Source organism: Mobula hypostoma, chromosome 17, assembly GCF_963921235.1.
Source record: "Mobula hypostoma chromosome 17, sMobHyp1.1, whole genome shotgun sequence".
NCBI lineage: Eukaryota > Metazoa > Chordata > Chondrichthyes > Myliobatiformes > Myliobatidae > Mobula > Mobula hypostoma.
The window spans coordinates 15,352,575-15,371,682 of NC_086113.1; the positions used below are offsets into that span (position 1 = coordinate 15,352,575).

A 19,108-nucleotide genomic window follows, 5' to 3' on the forward strand; every position below is an offset into this window, starting at 1 on the left:
ACACCCTAGCTCTATATACAGTACTGTGCAAAAATCTTAGACACTTTAGCTATTATATACAGTGCTGTGCAAAAATCTTAGACACTTCAGCTATTATATACAGTACTGTGCAAAAATCTTATCCCTAGCTCTATACACAGTACTGTGAAAAGTCTTAGTCACCCTAGCTATTTAGACAGTACCATGCAAAAGTCCTAAAGGCCCTAGCTATATAGACAGTATTGGTCAAAATTACCCAAGCTTTTTTTTATTTCATTCAAGGTTATGGGCTTTGCAGACTGAGCCAGCATTTAACGGCCTGTCCCTCATTGCCCTTGTGAAGGTAGTACCAAGCTGCCTTGTTGAGCTTCTGCAATACAATTATGTTTCATTCCTTCTCACTCAAGGCTAGGTGTAAGGTGTCAATTGTTTGTTGTTTTTTTATAAGTCATGTTAAAGCTGGTCCCCAGCAGGTGTGCCTCTGGTGCCTGACCTGAACATGTCAAACACAAGCATCAAGTTTTGCTTACAGGGTTGTTTCACTTTTCATCATTTTTATTTATGTCCATCGTTTCTGCTAATGCTTAAATTGGATGAAACATACATTTCCAGTAAAATTGGGTGTTGGCTTTGATGATATTGTTTCTTAAATGCAGTGCAATATCAAAGGTCAAAGATCAAAGTAAATTTATTGTCAAAATACAATATTAAATCACCATATACTACATTGAGATTCTTTATCTTGTGGGTATTTACAGGGAAAAAAAGAAATACAATAGAATTTTTGAAAAACTACACATAAACAGGCAGGTGATGGAGTGGAGATACATCTCTACCAAAAGAGGTGTAAGGCGTTCCTTCCCTCTGCTAGCTTGCAGATCACCCTTGGGCAAGGTGTAGCACCTGCTTAGCCCCCCAGTCAGGGTCAGGTGAAGCCATTGGAGCAGACGGTAGATAGTTCTATGAGCAACTGGTGCATGTCGCAAGTCCTGGTTATGTGACCACTGATGCCAGGCAGACAATCTCTGAAAAGTATTGACAATGGTTTGAGTCACCCGGCTTGTAAAGATACTGTCCAGAAGGTGGCAATGCCAAGCCACTTCTGTAGAAAAATTTGCCAAGAATAATCATGGCTGTGGAAAGACCATAATTGCCAACGTCATACGACAAGGCACATAACAAACAAACGAACTGGAACTATTATGTCTTTCATATCATAGTAAAAAGAATAACTTGATCAATGACCAGTCAATTAAGAGATTTTGCTGGTGCTAAAGATGCAATGTGGATTAATCAGAACGACAGCAACAATTATCATTACAGAAGATGAGGCCATTCTGTTCACAAATCTTGAGGCAGCTTCCCAAAGGTGCGGTCTTGTCAATCCCTCTTATCCCTACCTTCGGAGTCTTCCAGAAAAACAATGAATTCCCTTCTGAGAACAGCAATCTCCATTGCTCTCTTAGGCAGTGAATTCCAGTTGCACCTGAGAAGATCGTGCATGCGATCGTAGATCCTATTTGGTATAACTGATGTGATTACTGCATACACTGGGAAGGTTTGCAATCATGGATTTGGCGAACAATGCAAACTTATTTTAAACTAACAGGGCAGTGCTTGATGGAAGATGTGAAAGGTAATTTTACAATGCTGCAGTTAGTGATAAATTGCTAAAAAGGCAATCATAGAAAATTCCTTACTGTTAAAACCCTTCTCTGACTTTTGTTTTTTTTTCTATTTTGCATTAAAGTTGGCATAAAGAGGTACGTTTGATGCGGAATTCATGAAATTTAATGAGAAAGCTCCATGTAATGTCACAACCACGGACACTACTACAGGGTCTATATTGCCCCACAGGTGGACTACGCAACAGGATTGAAAATTGCACTTGTGAGTATGAAGGTTCCAGCTAACTAGTCTCATTATGGTGGTATTTAACTCACTTCTGTTAGTTCTCGTCTTGTCGAGACTTGACAAAAAGCACAGCAACATTTACACTCCCTGCTTACCCTTGTCATTGTCCGGGAAAGAAGTCTACCATTTTGACTGACACTGTAAAGGAGTGATATTCATTTCATATTAGTTATTGCTTCAAGCTGCAGTGTTGGCATTAACTTCCAGTTTGAGAGTTTTAGTTAACAGCCCTGTTGGCCTAGCGTTTGTTGTTTTTCTTTTCCTTTAAATTCTGCAACAGTTCTCATTAAAGTCAGTGAACTGTCAACGCACTTCAGTGCCTTTTTCTGTGCACTCGAGCCATATCCAAACATTTTGGCATGTCAAGAATAATGTATTAATTTGGCAAATCACAAATTGGGGCATACAGTACATGATTCATTGGTAAGTCTGTACATTACTGTGTTCGAGCAGAATCAAATGGTCCAAAATAGATGTACTTGAATGAGTAATGTGATTCAAGCAAAGGTGGAATTTAAGTACCCAGGAGAACAAGATCACTGACATACTTACTTTTAATAATAAATTTAATAACCTTAACCCTAAACCTAGTGATGGATAAGAGGTATTGATCGAATGGATACACAGACGTTTTACCAAGGTAGAAATGGCTAATATGAGGGGGTACTATTTTAAGGTAGCACAAAAATGTATGGGGGAAGATGTCAGAAGTAAGTTCTTTACATAGAGAGTGCTGAGTGTGCGGAACGCCTTGCCAGGGGTGGTGGAAGAGGCAGAGACATTAGAGGTAATAAAGAAATACTAGATAGGAAATTGGATGATAGGAAAATGGGGGCTATGTGGGATGGAGGGGTTAGATTGATCTTAAAGTAGGTCAAAAGGTTAGCACAACATTGAGGGCCAAAGGGCCTGTACTATGCTGTAAAACGTAATTAGGAATTTTAAACATTAGTTTTACCTGTTGAAAATCTGATATTTTAATTATAAACACAAGCAATTCTGCAAATGCTGGAGATCTTGAGCAACAGACACACACACACACACACACACACACACACACACAAAGCAGGAGGAACTCAGTGAGTCAGGCAGCATCTATGGAGGGGAATAAACAGTTAACAGTTTGGGCCAAGACCCTTCATCATGACTGGAAAAGAAGGGGGCAGAAGACAGAATGAGAAGGTGGGAGGGGGCAGGGGAGGGAAAGCTAGCAAGGGACCGGTGAGACCAGGTGAGGAGGAAGATAGGTGGGTGGGTAACAGGGATGGAGTAAGAAGCTGGGAGGGAATGGGCGAGACCAGGTGAGGGGGAAGGTGGGTGGGTGGGGAAGGGAGGACGAATTAAGAAGCTGGGAGGGGATGGGCGGAACAGGTGGAATCTAAATTATGTTTGTTCCAACCTAATTATGAGCTTTTGGGATGCAGACAGAGAAACAGCCAACACTATTACACTTTGGACAAATAATGATCAAAAAAAGGCAGGTGAGCTTCATGCAGTAACTAGTATATTGGGAGACAGCTGCAGACAGTCAGATAGCTCCAATGTGGGCATCACCTTCCCCACTATTGAGAACATCTTTAAGAAGTGGCAACTCATGAAAGAGGCATCCATTGTTAAGGACCCTCACTATCTGGGACATGCCCTCTTCTTGCTCCTACCACCTAGGACGGTGTAAAGGAGCTCGAAGATCTTGGAAGAGCCTCTTCCCCTCAGTCATCGTAAACTCTGAATGCTACATCATTATTCATTTTTGCACGATTTACTTATTTTGTAACTCATAGCAACTTTGTGCAATAGAACCGTACGGCTGTCGCAAAACAACCGATACAAAGCAGCGTTAACAAACCTGATTCAGATCTGAAGTGCAATGTTCTCTTCCGTGCTGCCTTTGTAATTTAACTCTCTGACCACTGAGTGGCTCTGCAGCAAACAGACAGCCTTTGCTGTAAATTGCCAGCCAACAGGATTGCAGCAAAATCCTTTCGGCTGGCAATTTACAGTAAAGGCTGTCTATTTTTAAGAATCTAATCTATGAGAATGGCTGTTTCATTACATTGGAAGTGCTAATCTCTGGGCACTTCGCAAGTGAGAACACTAAAGTGCGAAGGAATTAGGCCGGCTGGACTCTGACAGGGTGCCAATAATATTGGTCCCAGTGGACTGAAGGCAAATTGCAAACATTCCCTATTATTCTGACACGTCCACTGTTGTATAAATTGTCTCCATTCCACCGAGTGCAGGCTACCCCAAATACATTCATCAGTAGAGCCACCCTGAGATGTGTGGGTAAAGGCAGCAGGGATGGTGACTCTAGGAAAAGTTTACCTACAGCAGCACAGCCCATAGAGTGTTTCCCTGCAACAGAGAGCATCCCAAAGTAAGGGTCTGTTTCGGGAACTCCTGTGCCTGTCTCAAGGAACATGGAAGTCTCCAGATACAACTTCACAGACAGACAGAGGAACCACCATCAGTGTCTATGCAACAAACTGCTCGTTGAGAATCGAGGGGATTCAATCAAGAGCCCGTCCAAAGGCAGGCTGGCTTCTTAGGTTGCTTGCTGTTCTTCCTCCGTTAATAAAGTATGAATTCCTAAAGCACAAAACACTGCATAGCCTTTTTCTTGATTTCAGGATAAAATAATCCCTAATGAGAGCCAAGTGCCAAAACAAGGATCTCAGGGAATGCTGCTTTTTTTTAAAGAAGGCTTTGAGCACATCCTTCAGTCATTTTCTTCATCCTCCTTTGATGGAACTTCCCTTCCAGGAATCCGGCGTCAGGCATGTAAACTGTGTGATCATCTGAGAGTAATTAGCCAAAGATTAAAGTTTAGTTTTGTTCGTCACACTCCAAGAGGACCACGACCTTGTCATCGGGTTTGGAGGCTTGCGTGCCTCAGTGACCCAGGGAGCTGTGCTGGCTGAAGTCAAGGCCTTATGCTTTGGCTCTTGGGAGGGTCGCCCATGCCAAACAGGTCAAAGGGTAGAGGCCAGACTAAGAGTGGTCCACTGGTCCTGCAGATTCCGGGGTTCATCTCAGGGCTGCCAACCCTGACTGGTCAAACACAATTGTGATGGAAACGGCAATGAAGTATCCTTCTATACAGGCAGAGATGAAGAACCTTCATTGCTGCCCTAAGCACCAGCCGTGTGACGGGCAGTAAGTAAGTTTATGTCACATGTACATCGAAAGATTGAAACATACAGTGAAGTATGTCAATTGCGTCAAAGACCAATGCTGTCCGAGGACGTGCTGTGGGCAGCTCACCAGTGCTGCCATTCTTCTGGTGCAAATATAGTATACCCGCAACTCACTAACCCTAACTTGTACATCTTTGGAACGTGGGAGGAAACCAGAGCACCTGGGGGAAATCCACATCTTCACAGGGAGAAGGTACAAATTCCTCAACAGACAGTGGGGGAAATTGAACCCTGATGGCTGATGTTACACTAACTGTCACGCTATTGTCCTGACCCTGGGACTGAAAGACAAATGAATCTTAAACCAACTTCGAATAAAAAGTTGTCTTTATCCCTAGAGTGATTTGCAGCTGAAGATTCGCTCGTTAATTTGATTTTCTCTGTAACTCCTTGCAACACTGCGGTGCGTTTGGAGAACAGCCATAGTTGTATCAATCTGAAGCCTTCGGTACATAAAAGGAATGAGAAGTCTTAAAGTAAAAAAAAAACCTTTGGACATGAGTCCCAGGTTGACTGCAGTCTTCACAGTCAACAGATAGATCCAGAGAGCACGTCTAAACACATATGTCCTTCTCCTGGATGCCTATTAGAGTACGCAGTGTGTAATTACCAAGGCAGTAATGTTGGAAAACTGAATGCATGTGTCACAACGTGTGCTGGCAATATCGGAACTTAGGTGAGAAAGAGAGACCTAGAGATGGTGACAAAAGTTTATTCATTATCATTCCAAAAGGACATTGGTGGCTCAGCTGAGCGACACCAGAAGTAACATTCTCAAAACTAGGACCCCGTGATTAGCGCTAATCAGATGTTCACTTAAATAATACAGTAAGAAGGAATCCCCAAACCTATGAAAATAAACTTAACAAGTTTAAACAGAAAGCACCAGGGGACCACATTACCAAGAGTGAGCTGCTTGAGAAAAATGCAGGGAACGAGTAATGACTCTTATCAAACAACAATTAACCATCTCAGATTCTCTAAAATCCATGGAGCCCCACAAGGGCCCAAAGAGCTCATTACAGCATGATGTCACAGGCTTACTTAACTCTACGCGTGTGTCTGTGTGTGAAATGGTATTTTCATCATGCTCCGTTAAATCAACTACACCAGGGATTCCCAACCTGGGTTCCACAGCCCCCTCGGTTAATTGTAAGGGTCCATGGCATAAAAAAAGTTTGGCAACCCTTGATCTCCACTGATCTGCAGTAGAATAAAGGTGCCAACCTGGAACAAAACCTTGTCCAAGAGACACGAGCTTCTGGAAAAATAATTGACATTATGTTTGGTGAAACTCTATTACAACAAAGTCTTATACCTGAAAAATGCATGGGCCCTTCGCTGCAAGAGTTTATTGTGCACAAAGCCCAAACAGACCTCACTGTATAAAGGAGAGGAATAAAAACAGGTAGATCACAAGATTGCACTGAGGGGATGTGGCTGCAGTTGTTAGGGCCTTGGAGCACGAGAGGAAAGCATGGTTCAGGGAATTGTATGGGTGGAGGAGGGATGTGTTCATTATCAGTAATAGAATTCCAGAGCTATGATTGATCTTTGGAGTCTGATTTGAGGTGTGACGCCCTTCGTTTGTATTCAGCCCCTCAGCTTGTATTGGATTAACGATGACAAGAGTGGGGATGGTGTCAAGGGATGGTTAAATTAATCAGCTTAGCTGATTCTGAAACAAGGTTAGCTTTCAGCTCAATTTGAGATATTGAGAAGATTAAGCTGATGGCAGCGAGTTTGGGCATGGAGAGATCTTACTACTTTTGTGGACTTGGAAGGGGAATTTCAGCCCATTCTCAGCAATATTTCCAGAGCACTTTTCTAAGTGGATTCCCGTGGTCTCTTTGGGTACTGCTGGCAAGGCTGCTCAGTAATTTTTACAACCAAGCTGCAACTCCTAAGTACATATTCTAGCCACTTGAGCGTGAGTTGTTCAGGAGGTCCAATGATCAGTTTTGGACCTCAGTTTGCAATGTTTCAGGTTACACAAGTTGTCCACCTATTTACAGGCATGGTCATACACTGTATGACACGGGTTCTGATAATTGACAAGGTGGCTGAAGTTACCTCACTTCCCCCCATCACCCCCCAACAGCTTTTTGGATTTCCCAGTGACAAAGTATATTAATTCTAATACCCATTCCCATTCCAACATGTCAATCCATGGCATCCTCTACTGCCACTCTCAGCTTGGAGGAGGAACACCTCATATCCACCTGAATAGACTCCAACCTGATGGCATGAGCATCAAACTTCCAACAATTCCTCCCCTTCCTTCTTCCCTCTTCCTCCATTCCCCACTCTGGATACCTTTATATCTCTCTTCTTCTCATCATCTGCCCATCACCTCCCCTGGTGCCCCTCCTCCTTCCTTTTCTCCTATGGTCCACTATCCTCCTCTTCTATGATATTCCATCTTCTTGCACCCTTTACCTTTTCCACCTATCACCTCCCAGCTTCTCACTTCGTCTCCCACCCAGCCCTCTCCTGGCTCTAGCCATCACCTTCCAACTCGTACTCCTGCCCCTCCCTCATCTTCTTCTGGCCTCTTCCTCCTTCCATTCCGGTCCTGATGGAGGGTCTCAGCCTGAAACATTGACTGTTTATTCCTTGCCTGACCTGCTGAGTTCTTCTGGCAGTTGGTATGCCTTGCTCTGTATTTTCAGTCTCTGCAGAATCTCTTGTGTTCTGGAAGATGATTTCTTATCTGTTCTAAGTAATCCAGTATTGTGCTCAAGCTACCTTCTGTCCCCCTTACCATTGTCACATAAACAGCATTTGGGCCTAACATTTCATTTGGTCCTTGAAACTTAGTTGAGTGTAATCCTTTAAAGATTGTTGCCATGGAAACATAAAAAACCTGAAAATTGCTCACTTCCCTCCTGTGCTATTCAGTTCTTCTGGTAACGTTATGTTAGATCAGGGGTTCCCAATCTTTTTTATGCCACGGATCACTGCCATTAACCAAGGGGTCCTTGCACCCCATGCTGGGAACTCCTGTCTTAGATGGACTGAACTTCCACAAGAAATCTTCTTGTTTTTACTGTAACATTTTAATTATATGTGGAATTAAGCAACACAGCAGCTCATACTCCCCTGAATTATAATAAACATTAAAAGATTTAAAGACTTACAAAACATCTTACAACAAACGATACACGAACTGAGGGTGTTCGTGCAAAATTACCATGGAAGATGACATAATAGTCTCAGGTGTGTACTAAACCTTTTTCTAATGTGTCTGTTCTTAATCACAATGCGTGTTACTAAGAACGTTGCATTATGACAGCTCTTGGCATCTTACCATTATTCTCCATACTTCATACCCAATGCTCTCTGCAGACCTTATGTTGCCGGCAGGCTTTTAATTAATTACAATATTATCTTGATAATGATCTCTGGTTCTGGATGGAGTTTAGGTGTTCCCAACATTATTGGATTAGATCATACCACATTTTGTCACACTCCATCCAACCTGAACCAAAGTGAGCTTACAAGCCCAACTGTGCTAAAGGAGATGCAAGCGTTTGAAACTAGCAATTAGATATTTTTTAACTAAACTGTGTATTTACAGCACTAGAATTCTCTAACGTCCAGTGATTTCTCATCCCTCTCTTCTCTTTTCTCATTTCTCATTCTGGCTACCCTTTCACCTCTCCTCACCTGCCAATCACCTCGCTCTGATTCCCCTCTTCCTTTCCTTTCTTCCATATCCACTGACCTCTTGTATTAGACTCCTTTTTTCCTTCAGTCATTAACCTCTTCCACCTGTTGCCTCCCAGTTTTTCACTTCAGGTTCCCTCCCCTACCCACCTACCTTCCCCCTCACTTGGTCTCACCTACCATCTGCCACCTTGTACACTTTGCTCTTCGCCCACCTAATTCTTTTCAGTCCTGATGAAGAGTCTCGGCTCGAAACGTGAAACGTCATTCATTTATTCCCCTCCATAGGTGCCTCCTGACTACCTGAGTCGCTCCAGCATTACGTGTGTATTGTTCAAAACCAGGGGTTCCCAACCCCTCGGCTAATGGTATGGGTTCACGACATTAAAAAAGGCTGGGAACCCCTGCTCTAGATTTAAATTAATTTTCAGAAATTAACACAGAACATCACTTCCATCATCTAACTCAGATACAACAAAATCCTCATGTGAAAACAACATCAGCTGGAGCTCAAACAAAAAGCCAAAAATTTAGTGATGCAAATTATTTTTATGATTTGGCTTCAGCTGCTTTCTGTGGTACAGAATTCGACAGGTTCCCTACAACAGAAATCATTGGTTGAGTATTGTCACATGACCAAACACACACGTGTACTCAAGAAACTCTTGAATGTAGGCAGTAATGGCCGCAATCACCTTTAGGGACAGCCTGTAGATTTCAGGAGAGGGAAACCAAAGGTCCGTGAGCCAGTAATCATTGGAGGATCAGAGGTGGAGATGGTCAGTAACTTTAAGGTCTTGTGTGTCACTGTCTCAGAGGTCCTCTCCTGGACCCATCATATAAATATAATTGCAAAGAAAGCACACAGCGCCTCTACTTCCTCCTCAGGAGGCTGTGGAGATTTGGCATGTCATCAAACATCTTACATAGAAACCCTACAGCACAATACAGGCCTTCGGCCCACAAAATTGTGCTGAACATGTCCCTACCTTAGAAATTACTCGAGTTACTCATAGCCCTCTATTTTTCTAAGCTCCATGTACCTATCCAAAAGTCTCTTAAAAGGCCCTATCATATCGGCCTCCACCACCGTTGCCGGCAGCCCATTCCACGCACTCACCACTCGCAGCGTAAAAAACTTACCCATAACATCTCCTCTGTACCTACTCCCCAGCACCTTAAACCCGTGCTCTCTTGTGGCAGCCACTTTATCCCTGGGAAAAAGCCTCTGACTACCCACACGATCAACGCCTTAGCAAACTTCTACAGATGTGTGGTGGAAGGTGTGCTGACTGGCTGTGGCACAGCCCAGTAGGGAACACCAATGCCTTTGAGCAGAAAATCCTACAAAAGGTAGTGGATTTGGCCCAGTACATCACAGGTAAAACCCTTTCAGCCACTGAACACATACATCTACATGATACATGGCCATAGAAAAGCAGCTTCCGTCATCACGGTCCACACCACCGGCCGTGCTCTTTTTTTGCTGCTACCATCATGCAGAAGGTACACATGGCTCGGGACTCACGCCACCAGGTTCAAGAACAGTTACTACCCCTCAACCATCAGGCTCTTGAACAAAAGGGGATAGCTACACTCATTTAAGGACTCTGTTATATTGTTTATTATTTATTGCATTTATTTATTATCTGCATTTGCAGAGTTTGCTTACAGCTTACAGATACTCTTTACAGTTACGGTTCTATAGATTTGCTTTGTATGCCCGCAGAAAAAGAATCTCAGGGTTGTATATGGTGACATGTATGTGCTCTGATAATAAATTTTACTTACTTTACTTACTTACAGGGAGAGGCATATTGGTTTTAAAAACAAAACTTTTTACACAAAAGTTGACTGAATTAAACTGAACTTGTACAAGAAATACAAGGCTTCAGGATATGAACTTTAATGTTCACACAGAGAAATAGGTAAGTGAAAAATCTAAAAGTCATGGCAGCAAGCCAATGAACATTAGTGAAGCTTAGTACAACAGTTGACCCAAGCATTGCTTAATACCACACCATTGTAGTCATCTGTGGTTAGTCTTTAATTCCAAGATGATTGGCATTAGGATTAATTTGTTGAATGGAAAACAACTTCCATTTAATAAATGCACTACACAGATCCAGAATTGGACTCACGAAAGTAGGTAGCAACAAAAATGTACCTCTCTATGGAACCTGGAGAGAATTCCACACAGAGACTACGTTTGTCTCTATGGAATTCAATGCCTGGCCTATTATTGAACAACACAGGCTAAAGCAACAGACACAAAATGCTGGAGGAACTCAGTAGGTTAGAAAACACCTATGGAAAAGAATAAACAGTTGATGTTTTGGCCATGAACCATCCTCAGGACTGAGACAGGTTTAGTTTTGTTTCCTCATACGTATCTCATGGAGATATCAGTAACTGTGCTTAAGTGACCCACATGTAGATTGTGAAGGATTTGTCTCTACTGATATCTGAAAATTCTGTCAGAAAACTCACAAATGAATAACAATCCTCTTTGTAAATAAAAACAACAGGAATTCTGCAGATGCTGGAAATTCAAGCAACACACATCAAAGTTGCGTTCACCAGCAACTCTTTGTAAATAATTCTCTTCTCTCTAAGAATATCCTTAGTATTCTTAGCAAGTCAGGAGAAGAATAGATATAAGTTTTTCTAATGCAGTCCATGTTCTGTAAACAGAAAATACTTAATGCTAGACAACATAATACTGCTCCTTGAGTTGCTTAGTGTAATAACAATATTATAACATTCAACAATATTTCTAGCATTCATTCTATGGGTTTTTATGTTTCGTGGATGTTGATGAAGAGTAAGAATTTCAGGCTGTGTACGGCATACATTCTCTGATATTAAAATGAACCTTTGAAACACTAAGTAGTTCAACTCAGATCCCTGAAATTATACTCTGCACTTGAGTGGTGATCAATCCTCAGATTATGGTATAATCATGTCTATGTACTGAGAGTGTATTGAGATAATGGACAAACCTACCTCTACTACTAATGTTTCATTTGTTGGGCCTCTGGCAGAAAGACTTTCCTGTCGATTGTATGGCCTTTTGTAGTCAAATATCGTTCCAGAGAAACGATGTCGGCCAGGCCAGTCCAGTGTCCAATGCCCATTGAGATAGTACTTCTGCTGTTGGTTCCTAATGGCTATGTAAGCATTGGAAATGTTTAGTTCATGCACACGAATGGTACGTGCTCCCGCAGGAATGGTGACGACTGTGTAATACTCTGCTGGAGAAAAAGTAAAGTGTATTGAAAACAATTTATATGTAAATACAGATTTTAAAATATTTTCAGCTATATAACAAATAAACTTCCAGGATAGACAATGTCATTAGATATAGGAGCAGAATTAGGCCATTTGGCCCATCAAATCTGCTCTACCATTTCATCATCGCTGATCCACTTTCCTCTCAGCCCCAATCTCCCGCTTTCTCCCTGTATCCCTTCATGCCCCGACTAATCAAGAATCTATCAATTTCTGCCTGAAATATACCCAATGACTTGGCTTCCACAGCTGCCTGTGGTAACAAATTCCACAGATTCACCACTCTCTGGCTAAAGAAATTCCTTCTCATCTCAGTTCTAAATGGACGTCCCTCTGTTCTGAGGCTGTGTTCTCTGGTTTTTGACTACCATAGGAAACTTCCTCTCCAAATCTACTCTATCAAGGCCTTTCAACATTTGATGGTTGTTTCCTTGAGATCCTTCCTCATTCTTCTGACTTCCCATGAGTACAGGCCCAGAGCCGTCAAACATTTCTCACACGATAAGCTGTTCAATCCCGGAATTATTTTTGTAAACCCCCTTTGAACCCTCTCCAATGTCAGCACATCCTTCCTTAGATAAGGGGCCCAAAACTGCTCACAATACTCCAAGTAATGCCTCACTAGTACCTTATAAAGCCTTAACATTACATCCTTGCTTTTATATTCTAATCCTTTCAAAATGAATGCTAGCATTGCATTTACCTTCCTCACCACCGACTCAACCTGCAAATTAACCTTTAGGGAATCCTGCACAAGGACTCCCAAGTCCCCTTGCACCTCAGATAATGCACAACCAAGAAAAGAAAACAGATAGTAAACACCATATGGTTCTGCATGTGATGTGAAGCCAATTTAGGAAACTGACAGAGATCCAGTAAACAAAATCTGTTGTGATTTTCATGTCTATTAGCTGAGTAAATTGGGAATTGTGCAAGTGTCTATGTCTAAGTCTCCAGACTGTGCTCATTCTGAACAAAGGCTCGTAAAATTTCCCTGAAAATTCATGAGGTGTTTGGTTTTGGGACAACTGTTAGAGTGGCTACAAAAAAAAAACCCATTGATCATATCAGTGCCCCTCAGCTAGTTGGATAAAAATATTTATATTATTTTTTGGCTACTGGTATCTAATGCCAATTTTGGGCAGGATCAGATCATAATCCATTTAAAAGTTTGACCATTAGACATAGGAGCAGAATTAGGCCATTTGACCATCATGGCTGATTGATCTTCCCTCTCATCCTGATTGTCTACGATGGTAGAGCGTTAGAGGGCAGGTGACACCTTTGAAGATGTACCCCACACATATCAGCATCTTCAGGCAGGAAGAATATAAGTCGTAGTGCAACCAAGCCAAGTATTTACAAAGTTAGGATCTTTATACCATGGGTATAATATTCTGTGTCCACCTGCAGTCTCGAAGAGCTGGCAATCAGGGTGGCCTATTTGCACATACAAATAAAAAGGTTTGCACATGTTCTTTCAGTGGCCTTGCCGAATGTCTTTATAAATATTACAACAGATCACCTAGGCCTGCTAGCAAACTTAGTTGCATATCACAAAAAAATAATGAGAGTGTAGACTAAATTGGGCAGCACGGTAGCGTGGAAATTAGTGTACCGGTTTACAGTGTCAGCGATCGATTGGAAGATTAAAGTTCAAATCCTGCTGCTGTCTGTAAGGAGTTTGCACGTTCTCCCCTTGACCACGTGGGTTTCCTCCAGGTGCTCCTGTTTCCTCCCACATTCCAATGACCTGCGGGTTAGGGTTAGTAAATTGTGGGCATACTACGTAAGTGCTAGAAGCATGGCAACACTTGTCGCTGCTCCCAGCACATAACGTTAGTTGTTGATGTAAACCACACATTTTTCACTGTACTTTTATGATGTTTGGTGCAAGTATGACAAATAAAGCTAATCTTTAGATCTTGTTTGGTGCACATCGAAAAGGGTGAGAACTCTAGATGAGATGGAGATCATGATTATGCAATGGGAGATTCAATACAAAACATAAAGCTAATCTTTAAATTTTGGGTGGTGCATGTCGAAAAGGCTAAACACTTTGTAGGTGAGATGAGCATCATGATTATACAGCGGGAGATTCAATACACTACATACGGTTTACGTAGTGCTGCTTGGTGTATTGGCCCTTGAAGATTTTACACGTCGAGTTGTTGCCTTTGCAAACCCCACAAGCATCTGGCTCAAGTTTCGAACCCAGAACACGGTCACACCCAACAGCCTGTGATGAATAAAAATAAATGCACATTAGAGTGACAACACACAGCATAATTGTCTATTTTCACAGTTTTATGCAAATAGCCTGGCACCTCAAAGTGGCTTAGACCTTTCACTGTGAACACCCTTTATACAAATCTATATAAAAGCATTTGAAAATAATTTAAAATAGCAATTGACTGCATATTTCATTAATGATTTCAGTAATAGTAGAAACTTTCACCTACTGACTGACCACTTACTCCTTAAGACCATAAAACATAGGAGCAGAATTAGATCATTCAACCCAACAAGTCTGCTCTGCCATTCCATCATGGCTGATTTACTATCCCTCTCAACCCCATTCTCCTGCCTTCTCCCTGTAACCTCTCTTGCCCTGACTAATCAAGAACCTATCAACCTCCTTAAAAATATACTCAATGACTTGGCCTCCACAGCCATCCGTGGCAATGAATTACACAGATTCACCACCCTCTGGCTAAAGAAATTCCTCCTCATCTCTGCTCAAAATGGCATCACTGTATTGTGAGGCCGTGCCCTCTTTTCGTCCCCCACTGTAAGAAACATCCACTCTCAACCCGATTCTTCTGCCTCCTCCCTGAAGCCTTTGACGCCCTGATTAATCAACTTCCACCTTAAATATGCTCAACCATCTGTGGCAATGAATTCTGCAGATTCACCACTCTCTGGCTAAAGACATTTTTCTTCACCTCTGTTCTAAATGAACGTGTCTCAATTCTGAGGCTGTGCCTTCTGGTCCTAGACTCCCCATTATAGGAAATATCCTCTTCGCATCCACTGTATCTCAACTTTTTGTGAACCTCCTCTTGACCCTTTCCAAACCAAGCACATCTTTTTTCAGATAAAGGGCCCAAAACTGCTCACGATATTCCAAATGTGGTCTGACGAATGCCTTACAAAACTTAAGCATTATATCCTTGCCTTTATATTCTAGCCCTCGAGAAATTAATGCTAACATTGCATATACCTTCCTTACCGCCAACTCAACCTGCAAGTTAGCCTTTAGGAAATCCTGCACATAGACTCCCAAGTTCCTTTGTAGCTACGATTCTGAATTTGCTTCCTGTTTAGAAAATAGCCTATACATTTGTTCCTTCTACCAAAGTGCATGACCATACACTTCACTCTATATTAAATTTGCCACTTCTTTGCCCATTCTGCTAACTCAAGTCCTTCTGCAGACTCCCGGCTTCCTCAACACTGCCTGCCCTCCACCCATCTTCATAACATCTGCAAACTTGGCCCAAAGCCTTCAATTCCATCATCCAAATTATTAACATACAATGTGAAAAGGAGCGGTCCCAACACAGACCTCTGCAGCATACCACTAGTCACCAATAACCAACAAGAAAAAGTCCCCCTCATTCCCCCCTTTTCCTCCTGCTTGTCAGTCAATCTTCTGTCCGTGCTGGTACCTCTTCTGTAATGCCATGGACACTTATCTTGTAAAGCAGCCTCATGTGTGGCACCTTGTCAAAGGCCTTCTGAAAATCCAAATAAACAACATTCACCGACTCTCCATTGTCTATCTTGCTTGTTAATTCTTCAAAAAATTCCAACAGATTTGTCAGACAAGTTTTCCCTTTGGAAAATCATGCTGACTTTGGCGTATTTTATCATGGGCTTCTAAGTAACAAGAAACCTCATCCTTAATAATAGACTCCAACATTTTTCCAACCACTGAAGTCAGGCTGACTGGCCTATAATTTCCTTTCTTCAGCCTCCATCCTTTCTTAAAGAGTGGAGTGATATTTGCAATTTTCCGGTCCTCAGGAACCATCCCAGAATCTAATGATTCTTGGAAGATATTCTTCAGTTAACTCTTTCAGAACCCTGGAGTGTATTCCTTCCTGTCCAAGTGACTTCTCTATCTTCAGGCTTTTCAGCTTCGCAAGCACCTTCTCCTTAGTAATGTCATTGATACTCACCTCTGCCCCCGACACTCTCGCATTTCTGGCATTCTGCTAGTGTTTTCTACAGTGAAGACTGATGCAAAATACTTAGTAAGTTCACCCGTCATTTCTTTGTCCCCCATTATTATTAACATTCCAGCATTTTCCAGTGGTCCGATATCGACTCTCATCTCGCTTTTACTCTTTATACATGTATATCTGGAAAAAAACTTCTGGTATCCTCTTTTATATTATTGGCTAGCTTCCCTTTATATTCTATCCTTCCTCTATAGCTTTTCTAGTTGTCTTCTGTTGGTTTTTAAAAGCTTCCCAATCCTCTACTTTCCTACTAATATTGCTCTATTATATGTCCTCCCATTTGCTTTTATGCTGTTTTTGACTTCCCTTGTCAGCCACTGTTTCCTCATCCTCCATTTAGAATACTTCTTCATCTTTGGGATGGACCTTTCCTGCACCTTCTGAATTGCCCCCAGAAACATTATCTATTGCTGCTCTGCCATCATCCCGTCTAGTGTTCCCTTCCAATCAACTTTGGCCAGCTTCTCTCTCATGCCTCTGTAATTTTCTTTACTTCAATGTAAAACCAATACATAAGACTTTATCTTCTCCCTTTCAAACTGCAGGGTGAATTCTATCACATTATGATCACCGCCTCCTGAGAGTTCCGTTACCTAAAGCTTCCTAAACAAATCTAGTTCATCACACAGCATCCAATCCAGAACTGTGTTTTCCCGAGTGGGCTCAACCATAAGCTGCTTTAAAAAACCATGTCTTAGGCATTCTACAAATCCCCTCTCTTGGGAGCCAGCACCAACTGGATTTTCCCAATCTACCTGCATATTGAAATCCCCCATGATTATCGCAACATTGCCCCTTTTACATGCCTTTTCTATCTCCTGTTCTAATTTATATTCCACATTCTGGCTACTGTTTGGAGGTCTGTAAATAACTCCCATCAGAGTCTTTTAACCTTTGCAGTTTCTCAACTCTACCTACAAGGATTCTATATCTTCTGATCTTATGTCTCCTCTTCTGGTTTATTTTTTTTACCAACAGAGCCACTCCACCCCCACTACCCTGCCTAACTGTCCATCCTTTCGAGACAAAGTGTCTCCTTGGATATTAAGCTCCTAGTTATGATTTTCTTTCAGCCCTAGCTCAGAAATGCCCACAACATCATGCCTGCCAATCTCTAACTACACCACAAAATCATCTACCTTTTTCTGTATACTGAGTGTATTCGAATATAACCCCTTCAGTCCTGCATTCATCATCCTTTTTGATTTTGGCCTCCTATTGCTCTTCAGCTCTTCCCACTAACTGCAATTGTGTTGTATTATCTACCAGTCCTTCCTCACTGTCTCACTACACATTACATCTACTTGTGTACCAACTGTGCCATCCTCAGCCCTATCAGCCCATTTGCCAACCCCCAGACAAGTTAGTTTAAACCCTCCCTCACAGCTTGAGCAAACCTGCCCGTAGGTGTATTGGCTCCCCTTGGGTTCAGGTGTAAACCATCCTTTTCGTATAGACCTTCCCCAGAAGAGATCCCACTGATCCAGAATTCCGAAACCGTGCCGTCTGCACCAATTCCTCAGTCACGCATTCTTCTGCCAAATCATCTTGTTCTTACCCTCACTGATAGGTGGCACAGGCAGCACTACAAAGATTAATATCCTCGAGATCCTGCTTTTCAACTTTCTACCTAACTCCCTATATTCTCTCTTCAGGAACTCCTCCCTTTTCCTACCTATGTCGTTGGTAACAATATGACCCGACTGTTCACCCTCCCCCTTAAGAATGCTGTGGATCTGATCTGAGGCATCCCTGACCCTGGCACCTGGGAGGCAACATACCATCTGGGTGTCTCTTTCACACCCACAGAATCCGCTAATTATGGAATCCCCTATCACTACCACACTCACCGTTTACCTCCTTCCCTCCTGAGCCACAGAGCCAGCCTCAATGCCAGTGACCTCATCTCTGTTGCCCGGCTTGGTAGGTCATTGCTCTCCCCCCCTACCAACAGTATCCGAAGTGGTATATTTATTAATTAATTATTGAGGGGAACAGCCACAGAGGTATTCTGCATAGACTGCCTACTCCCTTTCCTTCTCCTGACAGTTACTCCAGGTACCTGCCTCCTGCAACCTAGGGGGTGACTGCCTCTGTGTAGCTCCTATCTATCACCTCCTCATTCTCCAGTATGAGCTGAAGGTCAAGCAGCCACTGCTCCCGTTTCTTAACACCGTCTTTAGAGCTGCAACTGGATGCACTTTGTGCAGGTGTAATTATCAGGGAGACTGGAAGCCTCCCACATTTCCCACATCTCACACAAGGAACGTGCCACTATCTACGGACCCATTCTCAGTGCACTAGCTATGCATTTAAAAAAATTACTAGGAAGTTCCTTCCTTACTTACTTTGAACCTCTGTCTGTGCTTGCGCAGGCCTGTCCTTTCCCAGGACTGTTGGATCAAAGCCGGACCACGCTAACAAAGCTCCACTCACCCAATGGGTGTCCTACTTACACCTCTTTTCTTGTTTATTGGCCCTGTGCTGACCGCGGCCTGCCAAAAAGAAGCTGAGAGCTCTTCTCAGACCTCACGCTGTGTCCCCCACGAACGAGCTCTCGCACTGATTTCAGCCCACCGAAAAGAAGCTGAAAGCCCCTGGGCTCTTTTCAAACCTCATGCTTTGTCACCAATGAACCTCTCACCCTCATTTCAGCCCACTGAGAAGGTGAAAGCTCCTGATCTCTTTTTAAACCTTGCGCTGTGTCGCCAACAACTTGTCGCACTGATTTCAGCCCGTCTAAAACTGAGCGGTCCGGAGCTCTTTTTAACCGCTGCGCTGCGTAATCAACAGACAACCTCTCGCTCTTAT

General features: G+C 42.6%; 1 protein-coding gene across 1 annotated transcript in view; it reads right to left on the reverse strand.

The window, feature by feature from the left end:
- LOC134357686 (A disintegrin and metalloproteinase with thrombospondin motifs 16) overlaps positions 1-19,108 on the reverse strand; it is a 201,757-nt gene that overhangs the window by 50,253 nt on the left and 132,396 nt on the right. Inside the window, exons 15-16 of the mRNA XM_063069305.1 lie at positions 14,166-14,289; positions 11,766-12,013 (exon numbers count right to left, since the gene is read on the reverse strand). Coding sequence (XP_062925375.1) covers positions 11,766-12,013; positions 14,166-14,289 — 372 coding nt within the window. The remainder of the gene's footprint in view (positions 1-11,765; positions 12,014-14,165; positions 14,290-19,108) is intronic.